The 19372-nt window shown below is 43.3% G+C and overlaps 1 protein-coding gene across 7 annotated transcripts in view; it reads right to left on the bottom strand.

Moving 5' to 3' along the window:
• Positions 1-19372, bottom strand: part of Rgs20 (regulator of G protein signaling 20) — a 135332-nt gene that overhangs the window by 82438 nt on the left and 33522 nt on the right. The window contains exons 1-2 of one of the 7 annotated variants that reach the window (XM_052716373.1): positions 16366-16847; positions 4191-4479 (exon numbers count right to left, since the gene is read on the bottom strand). Coding sequence is in view for 2 of the 7 variants with exons in the window: in XM_052716371.1 (XP_052572331.1) it covers positions 17788-18102 (315 nt within the window). In the remaining 5 variants the exon portion in view is untranslated. The other 6 variants (XM_052716371.1, XM_052716377.1, XM_052716376.1 and 3 more) reach the window with 6 other exon arrangements.

Genomic DNA, 19372 nt, shown 5'->3' with positions numbered 1-19372 from the left:
AATGTATCACCATCCCTGATTTCAAGCTGTACTACAGAGCTAAAATAATAAAAACTGCATGGTATTGGCATAAAATACAGACAGGTTCATCAATGGAATAGAACAGAAGACCCAGACATAAATAGAAGACCCACACACCCATGGACACCTGAGTTTTGATAAGCTAGAAATAAACAATGGAAAAAAGAAAGCATCTTCAACTAATGGTGCTGGTCTAACTGGATGTCTGTATGTAGAAGAATGCAAATAGATCCATATCTATCACTGTGCACAAAACTCAAGTCTAAATGGATCAAAAGCCTCAATATAAAATAAAATACACTAAATCTAATAGAAGAGAAAGTGGTGAATATCCTTGAATGCACTGACACAGAAGACAACTTCCTGAACAGGGAACCGAGAGCACAAGCACTCAGAACAACAATCAATAAATGAGACCTCACAAAACTGAAAAGCGTCTGTAAGCAAAGAACACTATCAATAGGACAAAATGGCAGCCCACAGAATGGGAAAAGATCTTCAACAACCCCACCACACATCTGACAGAGGACTGATATCTATATCTATATATCTATATCTATATCTATATCTATATATATGATATCCATATCCATATATATATATATATATATATATATATATATATATATATATATATAAAGAAACTAGACATCAACAAACCAAATAATCCAATTAAAAAATGGGGTACAGATCAAAACAGAGAATTCTCAACAGAGGAATCTCAAATGGCCAAGAAACACTTAAAGGAATGTTCAACATCCTTAGACATCAGGGAAATACAAATCAAAACAACTCTGAGATTCCATCTTACACCTGTCAGAGTGGCAAAGATAAAAAACATAAGTGACAGCTCATGCTGGAGGGGATGTGGAGCAAGGGGAACACTCCTCCATTGCTGGTAGGAGTGCAAACTTGTACAGCCCCTTTGGCAATCAGTGTGATGATTTCTAAGAAAATTGGAAATCAATCTACTACAAGACCTGGGAATATCACTCTTGTGTGTATACTCACAGGATGTTCCATCCTACCACAAGGACACTTGCACAACTATGTTCATAGCAGCTTTAGTTATAATAGCCAGAAACTGGAAACATCCTAGATGTCTCTCAACAGAAAAATGGATAAAGAAAATATGGTACATTTACACAAAGGAGTATTACTGAGCTGTTAAAAAAAATAACATCATGAAATTTGTGGGAACTAGAAAAAAAAATCATCCTGAGTGAGATAGCCCAGACCCAGAAAGACAAACATGGTATGTACTCACTTATAAGTGGAAACTAGTGGTTAAGTAAAGGATAATCATGCTTCAAGTCACAGACCCAGAAATGCTAAGTAACAAGGAGGGCTCAAAGAGTGACACATGAATCTCCCAGGGAAGGGGAAGCAGAATAGATTTAGAAGGTGAACTGGGGGAAAGTGGGTGGGGATGGGAACAGGACGGTTCAGATGGTGGTGGGGGTTGAAGGGGAGAGTACTGGGAGAAACTTCTGGAATTGGGGGACATTTTGAGGAACAATGTAGAAACCCAGTGCAGTGGAAACTCCCTAGATTCTTTGTGACCCTAGTTAAGTCTCCTAGTAATGGGGGATATGGACCTGAACTGGCTGTCTTCTACAACCATGCAAGGCTCCCAGAAGTGGGACTGGGACATCAATTCAGCCAGAAAACTTTGACCTACAATCTGTTATGCCTGCAAGATGTGCTGGAGTGATGGTCGCACAGAGCTTGTGGGAGTGGCCAACCTATGATTGGTCCAATTTGAGGCCCACATCTCACACTGCCTGGATGGCCAGCAACTGGCCTCCCAAACCTCAATCAATGCCAGCACCATGCTCTTGAACCTCCAAAAACTATGAACCTCCCTCAGATATTTTGTAGCATAGCATGACTTAATACAAGAGCAATGGCCTGCAAAGTATAATAAAAACTTACTGACTTAAGATGTAGGCTAACTTAGACTAATCTTCCTGGGATCTTCAGTGCCAGCCCATGACACAAGAATAAACTTACATCTCTTATCAGAGCCTCGTTTTCCCACTAGCAATTTCCAATGATTACACACACACCCCACACCTCCTTGTCTACAGAGCAAATGTATTATATTGTGTTAGTTAAGATTTTGTCAACTTAACACAAGCTACAGTTATTTGGGAAGGGGAAACCTCAGTTGGGAAAATACATCCATCAGACTGATCTGTAGGCAAGTCTATCTTGGAACTCACTATATAGATCAGGCTGTCCTCAAACTCACAGAGATCTACCTGCCTCTGCCTCCCAAGTGCTGGGATTAAAAGTGCATGCCACCACACCTGGCAAAGAAATCTGTAATTGGTTGTGATCAGCTCATGTGAACTCCACTACTCTAGGACTAATTGCATTTTCTTGATTAATGATTGATCTGGGAAGGCTAGAGCATTGTAGATGGTGCCATCTCTGGACAGTTAGGCCTGAGATGTATAAAAAAGCAGGCTAAGCAAGCCAGGGGAGCAAGCAAGCTGTGTTCCTCCATGGCTTCTTCTTTAGTTCCTGCCTCTTGATTCCTGTCTTGGCTTCTCTCAATGGACTGTGACCTGGGATATATAAGATAAATAAACCCTTTCCTCCCCAAGTTGCTTCTGGTCAGTGTTTTATCACAGTAATGGAAACTTACGACACACATCTCCCTCACATCTTATTTTTTAGTTGATTTCATGATCTTTTTTTGTTGTTGTTTGTTTTGCTTTTTGAGACAGGGTTTCTCTGCATAGCCCTGGCTGTCCTGGAATGCTCTATGTAGACCAGGCTGGCCTCAAACTCAGAGATCAATCTACCTGCTTCTGTCTCCCAATTGTTGGGATTAAAGGTGTACACCACCACAAGGCTCAAGATCCTTTTCTTTGATCACTAGAGAAATTCAGACTCATAGAATTCCACAAATTCCCTGATGTCTATAAGTCAGCCCACAAGCAGACACAAATCCAGGTATTTCAGCTTCAAGTTTGGAAGCACATCACCATCTCACAGAACTATCCTGGTCTTACCACAGGTATACATACACTGGCCACAGTTAGACAGATTTGGGTTACTTTTGGATGGTTGTCAGTGAGTGGCCATGGAGTCCTTTCCTCGGCAGATATGCCCTTGATTAGAATTGGAGAATGGAAACCCCATGTTACCTTACCCCTCCACAGCCTGATTGTTCCCAAGACATTCTCTGTGGGCTGAGGTGATGGAATGTTCTGATTTAATGTCCCTAGGGAGTACATGAAATAGTCTTTGTTCCCTGACACTTTCATTTTCTATACATTGTATTAAATATGCACTGAAGTTTAGTGCTCTACACCCTAGATATAAAATGTAAAATAGGCTGAGTAAAGATGGAAAATGGAAAAGGTTTCAAAGAATTGAAATGCTAGTGGTTATTCATTTTGGACTCCCCTTTTTAAGAGGATTACATCAATTTAGAACTTGTGTACCTGTGTGTGTGTGTGTGTGTGTGTGAGAGAGAGAGAGAGAGAGAGAGAGAGAGAGAGAGAGAGAGGTGGGGGGAGAACACAAGGTACTTATACAGACATGAGATTCAGGAAAAAAATCCTGTCTCACCGCTTTTGCATTGTTGTAGTGAAATATTTGAGAAGCAGCTTAAAGAGAATTGTTTATTTTAGCCCATGGTTCTAGTTGCTGGTCTTTGTGCCCATGATGAAGAAGATCATGGTGGCTAAAGTATGTGGCACTCACCTCCTGGCAGACAGTAAGTCAACTGAGACTGAGAGGATCCTCTGGAAGATACATGCCCTGGAGACCCACACCCAGGAGCCTAATTCCTGTAGGTAAGTTCCACTTAGCATTTCAATCATCTTCCACAATAGAACCACCAGCTGGGCCCCAAGAGTTGAACACAAGAGCCATACCAAAGGATAAGTAAAAAGACTCATGGCCAGTTCAATAAAAAGCTAAATAAAACTGTAATCCAAATTTAATCTCCTTTCCTGTTGTGGTGGTGTGGTTCTAAGAGGGAAGACTAAGGACTGCCTCTGTGTGATTAGGTGATTAGCATCAGGATAAGAAAAAGTAGATTCTATTTCAAAGACAGAAAGAGAGAAAGCGTTTTGGAATTATGCGGGAGTGATCCCACAGCTGAGGCAAGAGGGTTTTGAAAGTACAAAGACAGGCCTACCCATACATACCTCAGGGAAGCTATGGTGCTTTCCCCAATCACGGTGCACTTGGGAGACACTCTGTTAGCAACGTGGGACACAAAAACTGGGGAGAGTGGGAGACGGAAGAACCTGCCCAGCCCATGCACTGAAAGTGGAGTGTGGCCAGCAATGGTCCCTTGAGTGAAAACAAAACCTGTAGACACTGAACACTTGTTCAATACAAGCTCAGCCAGCACCAGCAAAAAACACAGCAGAGAGTCCATAGTTCAGCAGCTCCCTCCTGCCATATGTCTGTCAGTCTCCAATTTTCCAGGACCTAGAAAAGAAGGTGTTGCAACACTTCACATTTTTTTTGCATTTTCCTTTTATTCTTTCTTTTTGCACCTTGTGTTTATTCTTGTTTTTACTACACTGTCGATAGCATTTTACTTAATCATATTTAAAATTTTTTTTGTTTTATTATCTCTTATTCTCCTTCATACATTTATTTAAATGTTTCTATCCTTTTTTTCATTACTGGGTGATATTTTCTCTTTTTGATTCAGTTTTCCCCCCTTTTTCTTTCAATGGAATTTTAAGATTTATTTTATTTTATGTGTATGGGTGTGGTGGTTTGAATGAGAGTGGCTGTGTGTTAGTTAGAGTTTCTATTGCTGTGAAAAGACATCATGATCACGGCAACTCTTACAAATAAAACATTTAATTGTTGTGGCTTGCTGACAGTTCAGATGTTCAGTCCATTAACATCATGGTTTGATATGACAGCATGCAGGCAGACATGGTGCTGGAGAAGTAGTTGCTACATGTTGACATGCAGACAACAGGAAGTAGACTGTTTCACTGGGAATGGCTTGAGCATATATGAGACCTCAAAGCCTGTTTCCACAGTGACATACTTCCTTCAATGAGAAAACATCTACTCTGAAAGGCCACATCTCCAATAATGCCACTCCCTTTGGGGGCCATTTTCTTTCAAACCACTACAGGCCCCCATAGGCTCAAATATTTGCATGCTTAGTTCTCAGTTGAACTGTTTGGAAAGATTAGGAAGTGTGTCCTTGTTGGAGGAGGTATGTCACTGTGAGGTTTCAAAAGCCCACACCAGATCCAATCTCTCTTGCTCTTCCTGTTGCCTGTGGATCAGGATGTGAAGCTCTCAGCTACTTTTCCAGTATTATGCCTATCTGAATTCCTCCATGCTTTCCATCATGATGATAATGGACTAAAACTCTGAAACTGTAAGTAAACCCCAATTAAATGTTTTCTTTTCTAAAAGTTGCCATGGTCATGGTGTCTCTTCATAGCAATAGAACAGTGACTAAGACAATGAGTGTTTTGCCTGTATGTATGTATGTGCAACACATATGTGCTTCATGCCCAGGGAGGTCAGAAAAGAGCATTTGATTCCCTGAACTGGAGTTATAGATGCTTCAAACCACAATGGGAACCCACTCCAAGTCTTACAAGAGCAACAAATACTCTTACCCATATGCATGAAAAATGTTACATGAAACACATTTCTTGGTATAGTAACAAAAATTCATTTAAAATGTAATATTTTGATTCTTGGGCACAGATTTCATATAAATTAAACAAATATATTCTCTAAACTGATATTTATAGTTTTCAGTATTCATAACTTTGAAAACAGATACTAGAAAATCAGGAAAAGAAATAAAGTCTTTTACTTCATTTATGACATTTACTCAACAAATCCAGATTGAATTTTCATTTCTTTTGATTTTGTACGATTTTACCTCTTTCACACTTCTTTTTTACTTTTTATGCCAAATTTATTTGTAGGGTTGAGTTATGATGCCATGTTTTTTTTTTTTTTTTAATGTCACTTTCCCAGAAGAATAGCATAGCCTCACAATTTATTCAAAAGACCAGAAGTGAATTATTTGTAAAACTTAGCCCTAGTGAGAATCTGGTAAATTCCAGACTGATGCATAACAGGGCCCCTCGGCATCTGTTCATAGTTGTATGACATTCAGACCTCCCTGAATGTGCCAGAGGCATGAAGCCAGTACTCAGGCTACAGAAATGAAGAGGGCAATGTGCCTAGGCCTCAGGGACACAGAAGAGAAGCCACTGTCCTTGCTTCAGATGGGACAGCCCTGCCTGCTGTCTGCCTCCAGGATTACTGTTTTCCCCTCAGATTCAAAGTAGAACCTAGACCCACACACATGCACACATATCACCACAGTATGTTTAAAAAAGAAGTGAATGATACAGAAAAAAACACTCTGGTAACAGGAAATTGAATGTACAATTAATTATATTTAAATCATTAGTAGAGATAATGTTTAAATAACTTACAGTCCCTACAGATGCATCATTGCAAAGGACAAAGAAATGTTCTTTAAAGAAAATACAGTCAGTATTTTTCTTAATGTTTCTTAATACTATTTTCTTACAAAAACAGGCTATAACATGAAGCAATAGTAAAAGACGGCTTTGCTGATGTTCTGTAACAGTCTCCTCTGAGTTTGAAACATTCCATACTTCAGGGAAGCTCCTTAAGCAGGAAAGTAAACAACTCAAAAGAGCTTCAGAAAGTCCCTGAAACTGACCAGATTCACTGAGCTGTCACCATGCTGGCGGGGGCTTTGGTGATGCAGCTGTCTTAGGAGGTAATTTCTGCTCCTGTGAGTAACTCCCATCCATATTCCTGTCAGTAATCTCATTAAAACTCATGGTTCATTGAACTTTGGTGGTATCCATACTTTGATCTGTCAAAGGCTTCCTGTCTTGGGTGAGTAGACATGTATGTTACATCTCTCCAAGAAAATTTTTGTCATACAACAATACAGAATGACTATTATCAATGTAATTACCCACAACTAAATTTTATCTGAATTCTTCAGATTCAGGTAGTTTTAAAAATTTATGAATGACCAATTATTTGGCAAAACGTAAATTCGTGAATTTATTCAGAAACATTTACCTAGGTATCAAGTCATGGGTACAGACTTTTATATTTAAAACCTTTTTCTCAGAACCATGTTTAAATGGTACGACATTTAAAATTTTCATCAAACAGAATTATGTCAAAGCACAAATGTTTAAAGTCATGCATAGTCTGATGCCAAAACAGTGATGGATACATGCTGGAGGACTGAGTCTTTAAAAGCTTTCATGAACCATGGTCTGTATGCTTACTAAATGTTATGAGCATTATATGTACTCAGACTCAGAGGTTTACAACATAATAGGTAGAACCAAATTTGAAATCCAATTTTCTTTCATCTAATCCTCATCGTTTTAATCACAGAGATACAATATGAAGCCTGAGACCTGTCAGGATTACATGTTTCTCCAACATTTAAAATCACAGATATATTTATATCTTGTACACAGTTGTAAATATGTAACATGTACATTTTCTGAGTTCCACAGAAAACAAGTGACATAATAGAAAGATAAAAATGTAATGCAGCTGAGTAGTGGTGGCACATGACTTTAATCCCAACACTCAGGAGGCAGAGGCAGGTGGATCTCTGTGAGGTCGAGGCCAGCCTAGTCTACAAAGCGAGTTCCAGGAATACACACAGAGAAATCCTTTCTCAAAAATCCAAATAAACAAAGAAACAAATAAATAAAATAACCCCAAGGCAGAGAAAAAAGAAACTTAACTAAAAAGCATCAGTAGGTCAAAGATGATTGCTGTTACACAACAACCTGAAAAACCAAGGGAACAGCTAACATTCCATTTCTGGGGAAGCTGAGTGTTCTACAGGAGCAAGGATAATTAAAGGAAGTAAACTTTCTGAGAGTGAGGACTCTCCCAAGAAGAGTAGTGTATCTTCTTCCCTCTTTAAACAACTTCTAGTCTCATGTGGAAGAAGAAGTACCCTTCAACAGCAAACCTTCCTCAGACACTGCTGAGCACTCAGACATGTGCCACATGGGAGGGAGAGGGAAAGAGTGAAGCTGGAAACCTTGGAGGTGAGACCAAGTTTCTTATAGGCTCTTGATACAAAGCGCAAGAGAAAGAGACTGGAATGAACAGGGGTAAGACACAGTTTATTAAAACTGAAATCAGACTCAGCCCACTAAAGTCTTTTAGGCCTGAAATTATCAGTTCCTAATTCCTATAGTAGAGATTCCTCTGGGAAAAAGACACTAGGGACAAAAGAACACAACTAATAAGTTTTTAAAACAATAGATATAGATGCATAGGTAATTTTAATATTAAATCTAGCAGACAAGAATTAAATTGATAGAACTGTTGAAAAGATTGATTTCGCCAAGGAATTTTTATTTGCATAAAAGTATCAAATGGATACACTACATTTAATGTAGAACAAAATGAATTCTGAAATTAACAAGTTGCTATTTGGTTTTGCAGAAGATTAAGAATAACAGAAGATAGCCCAAATAACAGAAGATAAATTAAATCACAGCTGAACAGAAAATATTCAAATTGAAGCAAGCACACACATGCACATACAAACAGGACCAAGGAAAGCAAGAGGCATGGTGGGAGAAGAGAAAAACATCTTAAATATGTATAGTTTGCATCACAGAAACAGGAAAGAAAAGAAAAAGTAGTACAAATGGAAAATTTGAAGAGATATTGAAAGAAAGTAAAAAAGGGGGGGCACCATGAGATAGTGAGTGAAAAACTTCCAAGGCTGATGAGAAACATCAACCCACAGATACAAGGAGTACAGTGACTCCAAAACAGAGGTGCCAGGAAAGGGCATCTGTACATAGTAATGTCACCATAACAAGCTAAAAACAAAGAGGGAACCTTCATTTATTTATTGTTTATTTATTTTCATGTAGTTCATGCTGGCACTGAACTTGCTATAAGTTGAGGTGACCTTGAATTTCTAATCACCTTGCACCCACCTCTCAGTTGCTGGGATAACAGGCATTTGCCACTCCATCTGGCTTCTGTGGTGCTGGGATGAGATCCAAGGTTTCCTGCATGCTTGGGCAAGCACCCTACCAGCTGAACTACTGTGGTGCTTCGAATGAGGATGTCAGGAATTAGAACACTTGTTTCCAGATGATGGACTTGTGGAAAGTTTGGGGGAGGGGTGCAGCCTTGCTGGAGAAAGTATGTCACTGAGGACAGGCCTTGGGAGCATATAGCCTTGCCCGCTCTCCTTGCTGTCTGATTTTGTGCTTGCATTGGAAGATGTGATTTTCCTGCTCATGCCACCGTGACTGCCGCTTGCTGCTGTGCCTCCCTGCCATAATAGGTTTTTATAACTCTGAAACCATAATCCAAAATAAGCTCTCTCTTCCATAAGTTGCTTTTGGTCATTGTGTTTTATCACAGCAACAGAAAAGCAACTAATACAGAAGCAGGTATCAGAGAGTGGGCTGTTGCTGTGAAGAATGTGACCATGCTGTCTTTGGAGGAATATGAAGACTTTGGGACTTTGGACTAGAGAAGCAGACACATCCACACAAACATAGACATACATTTTTTTTGAAAGACATCTGTGGAATACACAAAGAACTCATACAAATTAGTAATGACAGTAACAACAGATGGTGCACAAAAGTGACCAAGATTTTAAGGGATACTTTTCAATTGGCATTACCCAGATGGTCAAAAAATATGAAAAGATAGTCAACATCATTAGTAATCAGGGGAAGATGAGTGAAAGCCATAATGAGGTGGTACTGCATAGCCATCAACATGACTAACATGAAACAGGCAAATAGCATCAAGTACAGTGAGGTTGTAAACAAGACATATTTTGCTTGTGGGAATGTAAATTGATTTGGAGTTTGCAAAGTTTGGCAATGTCTACTAAGCTCAACATATACAGGACCTATCACCTTGCAATTTCACCCCTGCTCATACAGCCAACAGAGATGAGTCAGTCAACAGACACGGGTGAGAATGTGCATACCACTACCACTCTAAGTAGCCCCACACTAGAAACACCTCCGGTGTCCTTCAGTAGTGGAATGGACCAATACACAGTGATATGTTCACAAAAAGGAACACTGTACAGCACTGAAAAATAACAGTTCAGATAATGAGTGAATCTCAAAAATACCATGCAAAACTAAGAGGCAGATTCAGAGACTATGAACTTTTCATAGTTGATTATTTTGAATTTCCATGAAGTTCAGAATTCAGCACAACTGACATAAAAGGCTATAAAGTGGTTAGCTGTAGGAACGGACTTGGAGAAAGCAAGATGGCATTTTAACGTGCGGGGGACTGAAAATATTACATATTTTGATCCTGAGCAGGGGTGTTGTCTTGACTACTCCCAGGGAAATCTGGCAATACCTAGAGATTTTTTGATTGCCATGTCTAGGAGGGCTCTCCAGACACCCAGGTTGGGAATGTTGCTGCACATCCCACTAAAAGTTCTTCATAGAAATCAACTATTCGGAATGTAGGCAGTTCTGAGGTTGGGAGCCCTGACCTACATGGCAATTAGAAGATGGCATGCCTACGTATCAGGTGAGCACCTCTTTCTTCCCCAAAAGGGTAACTCATATAGCTTGTGGATCTACATTTCTTTGTAAGCATTAGAAAATAGATGAAGAAGTCAGGCATAGTGCTACAGGCCTGTAATCCCAATACTCAGGAAACCAAAGCCGGAGGATGAAAAACTTTAGGTTCTGCAAAAAACAAACAAACAAACAAACAAACAAACAAAAAACAAAAAAAACCCCGCATAGAATGAATAAAGAAAATATACATGTACATTCATAATTTTTTGTTTTGGAAATCAAACCCAGAGCCTCACACTTGCTAGGTGAGTGCCCTAGCACAATGCTAACTGCTCAGCCCCTTATATGCACTTTTAAACACTTTCCTTCATCGCCAATGATCAACAAAACTTTTATAGAAATTAAGAAATCTTCTAGTTTATTAAATCTCATTATCACTCTACTATCAGTCACCAGTCATTTATAGGGTTAGAAAGGAATGTGATTATTTCTATTGTCTTAGGCCATACAGCCCTACAGGAGTTACATGTGTTTCATATTTGGGGCTGGAGGTATAGTTTAGTGATGACCACAACTGCATAAGGCCTTGCGTGAGGCCTTGCGTTTCATCCCAAGCATGAATGCACACACAGACACACACGTGCACATACACACGCATCACTCTATACACACATTTGTGCATGTGTGCAGACACAGTGTCAGCAAGATGTTCATATCCTTGACACAGCAGTACAAGATGCGTGATGTAGCTCTGAGCTGTTCACTCAGGGACATGAGCAAAGCCAAGCCATGTCCCTGGCCTTTGTTTCCGTGTTGTTAGAGAGAGAAGTACATGGCACAGCTCCTGGTCAAGTCAAATTGCTGTGTAATTTTACATCAGGTGCCATGGTCTTAAATGCAAATAGTAATATGGATTTGAAAGGATTTTACAATTTAAATTAATTACTTTACAAACCAGAACAGTCAACTGGCTTTAATAACTTGAGAGATAACTCAGACAAAAGAGCACTACTGGGGCAATACAGCACCTTACTCTTATTTCACAAACGATCTCCAGCACAAATAGATCAAATCAGCAGAGTAGAATCAAGGCAGTCTATTCTGTGAATTCCTAATAATGGAATATCACCTTGAGCATTCCAACCGGAGGGCCATCAAAGTTGATTGTGAATGGCCTCTGCCAGAGCCCATTCAATTGTTCTAGGCTGACTTACCCTTGCAGCCATGTCTAAACCCTCAAACTCTCAGCTCAAGGTAATATTCAGGGAACATCTCAGACAGTGCTGGTAGTCAGTGACTCACACTTATTGTACTAAATGCTAAACTGTGACTCACAATGAATCTATTAGCTGCTGAATAGCACTGTGCTTACTTGAATAGAAGCTCACATTGTGAGTCACCTGGTGGTGCCCCCAAAACCATCCTTCAGATTTCCACTTGGACAGTGATTCACAAGATAAGCGACTTGACTGACACATGTCATTTCAAAATTCATTTCTGCAGAACTGGCTTGGGAGCACGCTAGAGAGTCACTCCTGCCTAATGCCCTGTATTTCTAAGAACATATTGGCCTCCGAAGAAGCAAAGTCAAGGGCAACATACCCATTCAGCTTACACACCAGAAAGAACCATGGTCTCCTTCTTCAAGGTTGCAGGCACAGTTCCTAGAAATACTTTCCCCAGAAAACACTGTGTTCCTTAAAATAACTTTGTAAGAGAAAACACCACCATGGGGGTTGTTCAACTGTTCCTGTGAGGGCTGCTTCCTTAAGCTGTCCTCTACATCCTCCTCACAGACATGAATACACAAGTAGGAACACACAGTGGAATTTTAAGAACTGACATTTGACATCACTAGCTAAGTTACTACATTCAAATAGGCAAAGTTTTCTCTTTCACTTGCTACTTCACAAATTGGAAAGAATAAAAATCTCCTGTGTAATTTTAAAGGCTTTTCCTAAAATGCTTTCTCATGGGAATGACCTTCAGACTAGCAGGAAAGACATTTTTAAAATGTAAGAAAAGCTTGAAATGATTTCTAATATAAAACTGCTCAAAGGGATTAATAGAACATACAACTAAATGCATCCCTAGTGGGACTTTAATTCTGTGCTGGCTTGTCCTGTGACCTTTGTGATCATGTCTTTATAATATCATGATGTCTTTATAAGTACCATGAAAACAATGGTTTGTATTTCTCGGTGTTGAAGCTAACACATACTTGTATGTTTATCCTTCTATATAGACCTAGTCTCTTGTTTGTGAAAGGAGTCACAAATCCTCAGTGCCATTTGTGAGAGCTTTGAGGAAAGAGTCAGAATTCTAATCTTCCTTCAGCTCCTCAGTAGCCGAAATCCTAAACCCTCTGAATGTTTCCTTTTTTGTAAAATGAAAAAGCTAGAGTAAGTAACTGGGCTATCATAATTCCATATTTTTATATGATAACTAGCTTTTGGGGTAAATTTTTAGTATTCTCAAAAAACTTAACCTGTCTAGTTCCTACAGTAAGTCTCCAAATTTCCTAAAAGACTAAGCCCCTTATTTCAGTGACAATATTGGATGTTTTGTAAATACCATAATTTATTGTTTAAGTTTTAAATGTATATTTGTTTAAAAAAGGGAACTCTCTTTTTGTTTGTTTGAGGCAAGATCTCATGTAGCCTAGGCTGGGTCTGAACTTGCTATGTAGCTGAGCATGACCTGAACTTCTGATCCTCCTGATTCTGATCTCCTATGAGCTGGGATTACCTGCATGGATACCACTGGGTTAACTTGGTGCTGGGGCTGGAACACAGGGCTTTGTGATTTAGACAAGTGCTTATCAACTGAGATATGTTTCCAGCCCTCATAAACCCAACTCTTTAAAGTATTTATTTATTACTATTTACTTTTGTATGTAGTGTTGGGAGGGGTGCTCAGGACATGACCATGTGAAGGTCAGAGGACAAGTTCGTGCAGCCAGTTCTCTCCTTTCAACCTTTACGTGTGATCTTGGGTTCCTGGGTTTAAACTCAGGTCTTCAGGCTTGCATAATAAGTGTCTTTACCTGCTCTAACATCTCACCACACCCAACTATTTTTAAAGAGTAAATTTCTCTTAAAATGCTGTTTGACACTTGTATGCAAATATCTCATAATTATTCATAACGAAGGGCCCATGTGATAGAGAAATGAATTGTATTTAAACTTAAGTATTGAGAGAAAACATTTACTGCTTCATGGTTTTGACAACGAACACCCATTTCAGTATGTAAACATACTCTCTATAGCATACAAAAAGAGGTATCCTGTTCCTGATCTTAATCTTTCTTTCTTTTTATCTTATTTTACTTATTTTGAGACCAAAAAATGGCAGTATGTAGCTCACTTGCCCTCAAAGCTTACATTTTTTCCTCCTTAGCCTTGGAGAGCCAGGGCTAATGATGCATGCATATTCCTATGTTCATATGTCTTCAGATTTTTGAATTCCACTAAGCCAATGTAGCATCAATATAGTAACAGTAAGAATAGTTTTTTTAAAAAAGATTTCTTTTTTTATGGCTATGTATGTGGGTACACCACAAGTGTGCCCAGTGCCTGCTGAGGCAAGAAGAAGGTGCTGGATCCCCTAGAACTAGAGTTACAGGTTGTTGGGAGCAGCCAGCATGGGTGCTGGGAGCTGAACTCAGGTCCACTACAAGAGCTGCACATCCTCTTAACCTATGAGATGAACCATCTCTCCAGTCCTATGACTAGTTTTTGCATAGCATGAGCCCAGAAATTGTACTGTATTAATTGATCAAAGGTAAGCCACTCCCCCTTTACAGATGATAAACTAAAGCACAAAGACATGAAGTAACCTCTTAAAGTCACACAGGTTGGTTGGGATTTGAGATCACAGTCAACAGATTGCAGGAAGGGCTCTTCAGGTCTTAAACTCTGCTGATTTAAGATAATAAAAGATACACATTAACGAACAGAAGATAAATGGGATGACGCCGTAGAAAAACTAGGTTTGGGGCAAATAGAAACAAAACCAGTAGAGAGTGTGCTTTAAAATTGTTCCAAAGCACTTAAAGGCAAGTGTCATTTTAGCACAAATGTCCTTGAGGAAGTCAAGCAGTTCAGTGAACAGAAGCAAATGAAACTAAGCCTTTCAGGGGACTTGTCACCAGTGCCCCTGAGGAAGGGTAGGGACTGACCAAGCAAAGGTGGTGGTGAGAATTGATTGACGCCTGAGCTCCCCACTGCCCACATTCCCAGAGTTATTTGGAGCCCTATAACCCCGATCGCTGCTGCTAGCTAGTGGGTGAGGAGCTATCGCCAGGACTGAGAGCACTGACTGATTTGGCGACTGGCCCCCAAGCCCATCCGGACAGCTATATGGCTGTGAAGTCGGAAAGCCCAAGAGAGTGGTAGGCCTTCGGCAAAGTCTCTGGAAAGGAAGAGAGATTTCCCTTCCCTCACTTTCCTTCAGGACAGAAATTCTGCATCACCACCTTCCACGCGCCGTGGAGCTATTCACCGCCTGGGGGCGCAGAGGCAGCAGATGCTCCCTCCAGAATCTCCTTAGCTCGGTCCCAAGCACGCTTCACCCGGAGTCCACTAGCTGCTGGGCTGTGTGTGTGTCGCTAGCTCCTCTCGCCCTGGTTTCCCGTGCTTCTGGTAGAATTCAGGAAGTTCCCGACCCATCCCAGCCCTAGAGAGTCACCTCTCTCAGCACCCCACATCGAGACACGCGTGGGATGGGTAGGTCGCAGCACCGGCACACTCCTCCCCAACGCCCATCTCCGGCCGCCCACACCTTGTGTGTGGAAATCCTGAAGCGTATTCAAACCTCTCCCCAAACATCCACCCCGCTCCTGCGTGCCGCCTCTTCCGAGGCCTCTCCCTTACCTACTCTCCTGAAGCAGTGGGTGCGGATATCCACAGGCACTCAGATCTCCTAAAGAGTCCACCCTTGTCCCGAGGAGCTGTCTCCTAGCCAACTCAATTCTCCCAAGGCCTAGGGCACTAGTGTACAAGGACCCGACTCCCCATCGCTCACCTCCTCGCACCCTCTCCGCTTCCTACTAGTACCTTCAGTCGCCGCAGCCTGGGCGCCTGCGTTGTTTCCAACGTCCAGAAAGCCCCTCCGAGTGTGGCGAATCTAGAGCCCGGGCCTGCTAAGGAATAGCCCCCAGCGCCTGTTCCTTAAGCAACTGTTGTATCTGCTCAGTTGTCAGGTGCATGCAGACTCTAGAGCTCGGGGTGCGATCTGAGCGCCCACTTTCTACCCAGCTCTGCTGGATCGCCTAGGTTGCACTTCTCTGAAAGGGAGGTGGTGCGTTCCGGGAGTGCCACCTCCTTCCCACCTGCGCTCAAGCTGCTCGCCCCGGGCGCTCGGCCCCAAGTGCATCCTTCCCCCAACTCAGTGAGGGCGCTTGGGTTTTCCAAAAATGCTTACTTGGCATGGCCAATATTCACTTTAGACTTTAATGACATTTCTCGTCCCGCACTGAGTCTCAGACCCCGGACCACCTGCTTAAGAGGGTCTGATAATAATTGTTTTCGATGGTTCGAGCCCTCCTTCAGACACTGTCATGCCTCTAACCCACAACCCAGTCGCGACAGTCACTGACTAACCCAGGGGGAGATGACTCGCCAGGGCTTGCAACCACCGGGCAAGGAGGGACTGGCGCCCCAGGTCCCTCTAGCGAGCCCATCCTTGGGGTTCCTTTCACGGACGGGTCCAGGGCTTCAGGGGAGAGTCTGAGAGGAAGAAGGAGAGGACGCCAGTTTCTTACCAAGCTAGGATCCACTGGACTAGCTGGAGGGGAAGCTCTGGCCCTCTGGCCTCCGTTGGCCGTGCGCATGCGTCCAGAGTGAGCCTCAGTTTTCTTACACTAGTAAGCGTGGTTCCTACTCCGCCCGTGCTGGCTCTCTGCCTCCCGCCCTTTCCTGCGTCTCTGGGTCCAAGTTCCCGAGCTCTTCTTTCTTCCTTCTCCTTTCCCCTCTCTGACTCCTCTCGGCCTCCGCGCTCGCTTTCCTAGGGCTGGGCATTCCCGGGCTCGCCTCCTACTGGCCGCAGCGCGCAGCACTCGGAGGCTGGGGGCACTTCTTAGTTCCAACGCTAGCCAGAGAGCCCCAGCCTAGGATTCTCTCTTCCAGTCGCACTGATAGAGTGTGTGCGATGCCAGAGCTTTGAGGGTTCTTGCAAAGTCCACCCCCTTTATTCCTTGGCCTTAGCTTGAGCAGGCCTATCCAGAGTGAGTGAATGAGTGCTGGAACCTTGTGAATGGAGTGAGGCGGGGAGGGAGTGGAGGGAGGGGGGAAAGCAGCGCAGGGATGAGGGAGCGGGGGGGGGGGGGGGGGGTCGTGAGAGTAGCAGATGCTCTGTACCCTGAGTCGCACCTGTGAACTGTTGCCTCTGTAGGACAATTCCTGCAGACGCCATTGCCCCCTCTGCCCCAAGCGCCACTGACCTCTGGCCCCAACTCGCTCGGTGCAGCCTCTAACGCCAGTTCTCTCTCTCTCTCTCTCTCTCTCTCTCTCTCTCTCTCTCTCTCTCTCTCTCTCTGTCTCGACGGTGGTCCCACCTGGTCTGGGTCAACCAGAGTCAGATGTCCTAACCTGGCGACTGGAAGGGCAAGGTGGAGTGCCCTCGCCAGCCTTCTTTCCTTTAGGGCTCAAAGGTGGAGGGAGGGGAAGCCCGGTGCGGCCGCGCCACTTGGCGCCTGGCTCTTGAGGACACCCAGCGCCGGGTCGCTGCAGCTCTCGGAGCAAGGCTTGGAGTGGCCCCCTGGGACAGTGAGCTTGAGCTTGGGGGGCTAACCTGAAGCAGCAAAGTGACCTGACACAAAAATAACATCACGTCATTTCCTCCCTCTCCCGCAGAGAGGGCAGAAGAGTGGGAGCGCCAACCTGGCTGTGGGCGGTGGCGACACGCTGGGATGCTTGGGGAGGCTCCGGGGAAGGAGCTGCAACCACAGTTGGAAAAGATCCTCGGAGGCGTCAGAGGGTTTCCTCCCACTTCTAGGAACTGTACAAAGGGAATGAGTGGTTTGGTAGAAAGTAGCTTCTAGTGCCTCCGCGGATGTGGGAGTGTCAGGGAGCCCAGTGTGCCCAGCGTTGTGCTGACTGGGTTGGGTCAGTCGGGTTAGAACGAGTGGGAAAGGCTGGGGCTGCAGAAGGCTGAGGGTAGGTTTGGTGGAGTCCCCAGTACTCACAGACTCCGGCGAACTCTTCCCAGTGCAGGCGCCCTCTTCTCTGGGCTCTGGGTTTGGACTTGCCAGCTTCAGACGACGACCCCTCGGAGGTCGGCCTGGCAATGCCATTGAGGCCACAAGCAGGAGCAGGAGACGGCGGGTCACTGGAGAGAGCCAGGCACCCGGCCAGGCGGGAAGCTGAGGGGAGAAGTCCCAGCGTCGCGGGCAAGCAATGAGAGGGGGTCGCCGCAGAAGATTCGAGAAGAATAGCATGAAGCTGCTGAGCAGGCTAGAAAGGTGGTGGAGCAGCGTCTGGACTGCGGGAGAGTCTGGGAGCTGTGCAGGGAGGACGACGGGAAGGGTGTGGGGAAACGAGAGAAACAAACCCAGCACATCATTAGTATCGTGTCCGCTCACCTACTTGAGACCGCTTGCTGAAGCATTTTGAGAATTTATTTTGGGAGTGCAAGAGAAGGTCGGTGAAAGCAAAAGAAAAAACGCGAAGTTAGAATCTCCCTTCACTTCTCCCCTCCTTTTTTTTTTTTTTTTTTTGGTTTGGTTTTTCGAGACAGGGTTTCTCTGTGTAGCTTTGCGCCTTTCCTGGAACTCACTCTGCAGCCCAGGCTGGCCTCGAACTTACAGAGTTTCGCCTGGCTCTGCCTCTTGAGTGCTGGGGTTAAAGGCATCGCGCCACCATTGCCCTGCTCTCCGCTCCTTTAAAACTATGCTGTTTAATGCTGTGGTCCTTGGACCAGCAGCTGTTGCCCATATCCAATATCCAGCCGCTCCACAGAAATGCAAAACTTGTGTCCCTACCCCAGCCTAGTTCATCAGAATCTGCCGGTTAACAAGCCAATGGAATCTGTATGCATAGTTAACGTGGCGTGTTTGTGTAAGAAGGTTCATGTTCACACATTCATTTTTGCAGTTCTTCCTCTTTCATTCTGTCGTCTGAATCCTTCTCACCCTGTTCTTTTCCAATATACCACTACCTGCCGAGGTAGCGATACACTTGGTTACCAGGTCCCACTGGGGTAGCTGTTAAGTGAGACATGGATGGTAGATGCAGGTGGGTGAAGAATGCCAGACCTGTAAGCTGTGTGGGGAAAGGCTGGCCAAGTTGGCCTTAGCGTTCAGTAGAGTGGAGGTTGGGTTTTGTAAGCATTCGTACTTCAGGTCTCTTTTCTGAACTCCATGTGCGCATCTTGTTCTCAGAGTTCTTCCACTTTCTACAAATTCCTAGGAGACTTAAGCATTAAGAGGGTGAAAGTAAACATGCTCCCCGCCCTCATGGAAAGTTAAAAAATATCGTCCTTGGGCATGTTTAGTGTAGTAGTCAGGAGCACAGGGTCCTAGAAATAGCTTTCCCACTAACAACCCCCAACTGTGGGAATGAAACTTTAACTTTAGAGTTTATCTACTTCTTTTGTAAAAATGGAAGAATGAAGTTAGTCTTTAAAAAGAGCCTTTAGCTGCAGGTAGTGGCACATGACTTTAATCCCAGCACTCGAGCAGGCAGATCTCTCTGAGTTCAAGGCCAGCCTGGTCTACATAGTGAGTTCCAGGACAGCCAGAGCTATGTAGAGAGTGCAGAGAGACCTTTGTT

This window comes from Peromyscus californicus, unplaced genomic scaffold (assembly GCF_007827085.1).
Source record: "Peromyscus californicus insignis strain IS unplaced genomic scaffold, ASM782708v3 Scaffold_5__1_contigs__length_169319896, whole genome shotgun sequence".
Lineage (NCBI taxonomy): Eukaryota > Metazoa > Chordata > Mammalia > Rodentia > Cricetidae > Peromyscus > Peromyscus californicus.
Note: the sequence above shows the minus strand (reverse complement) of the source record. Positions and strands in the feature narration are given on the sequence as shown.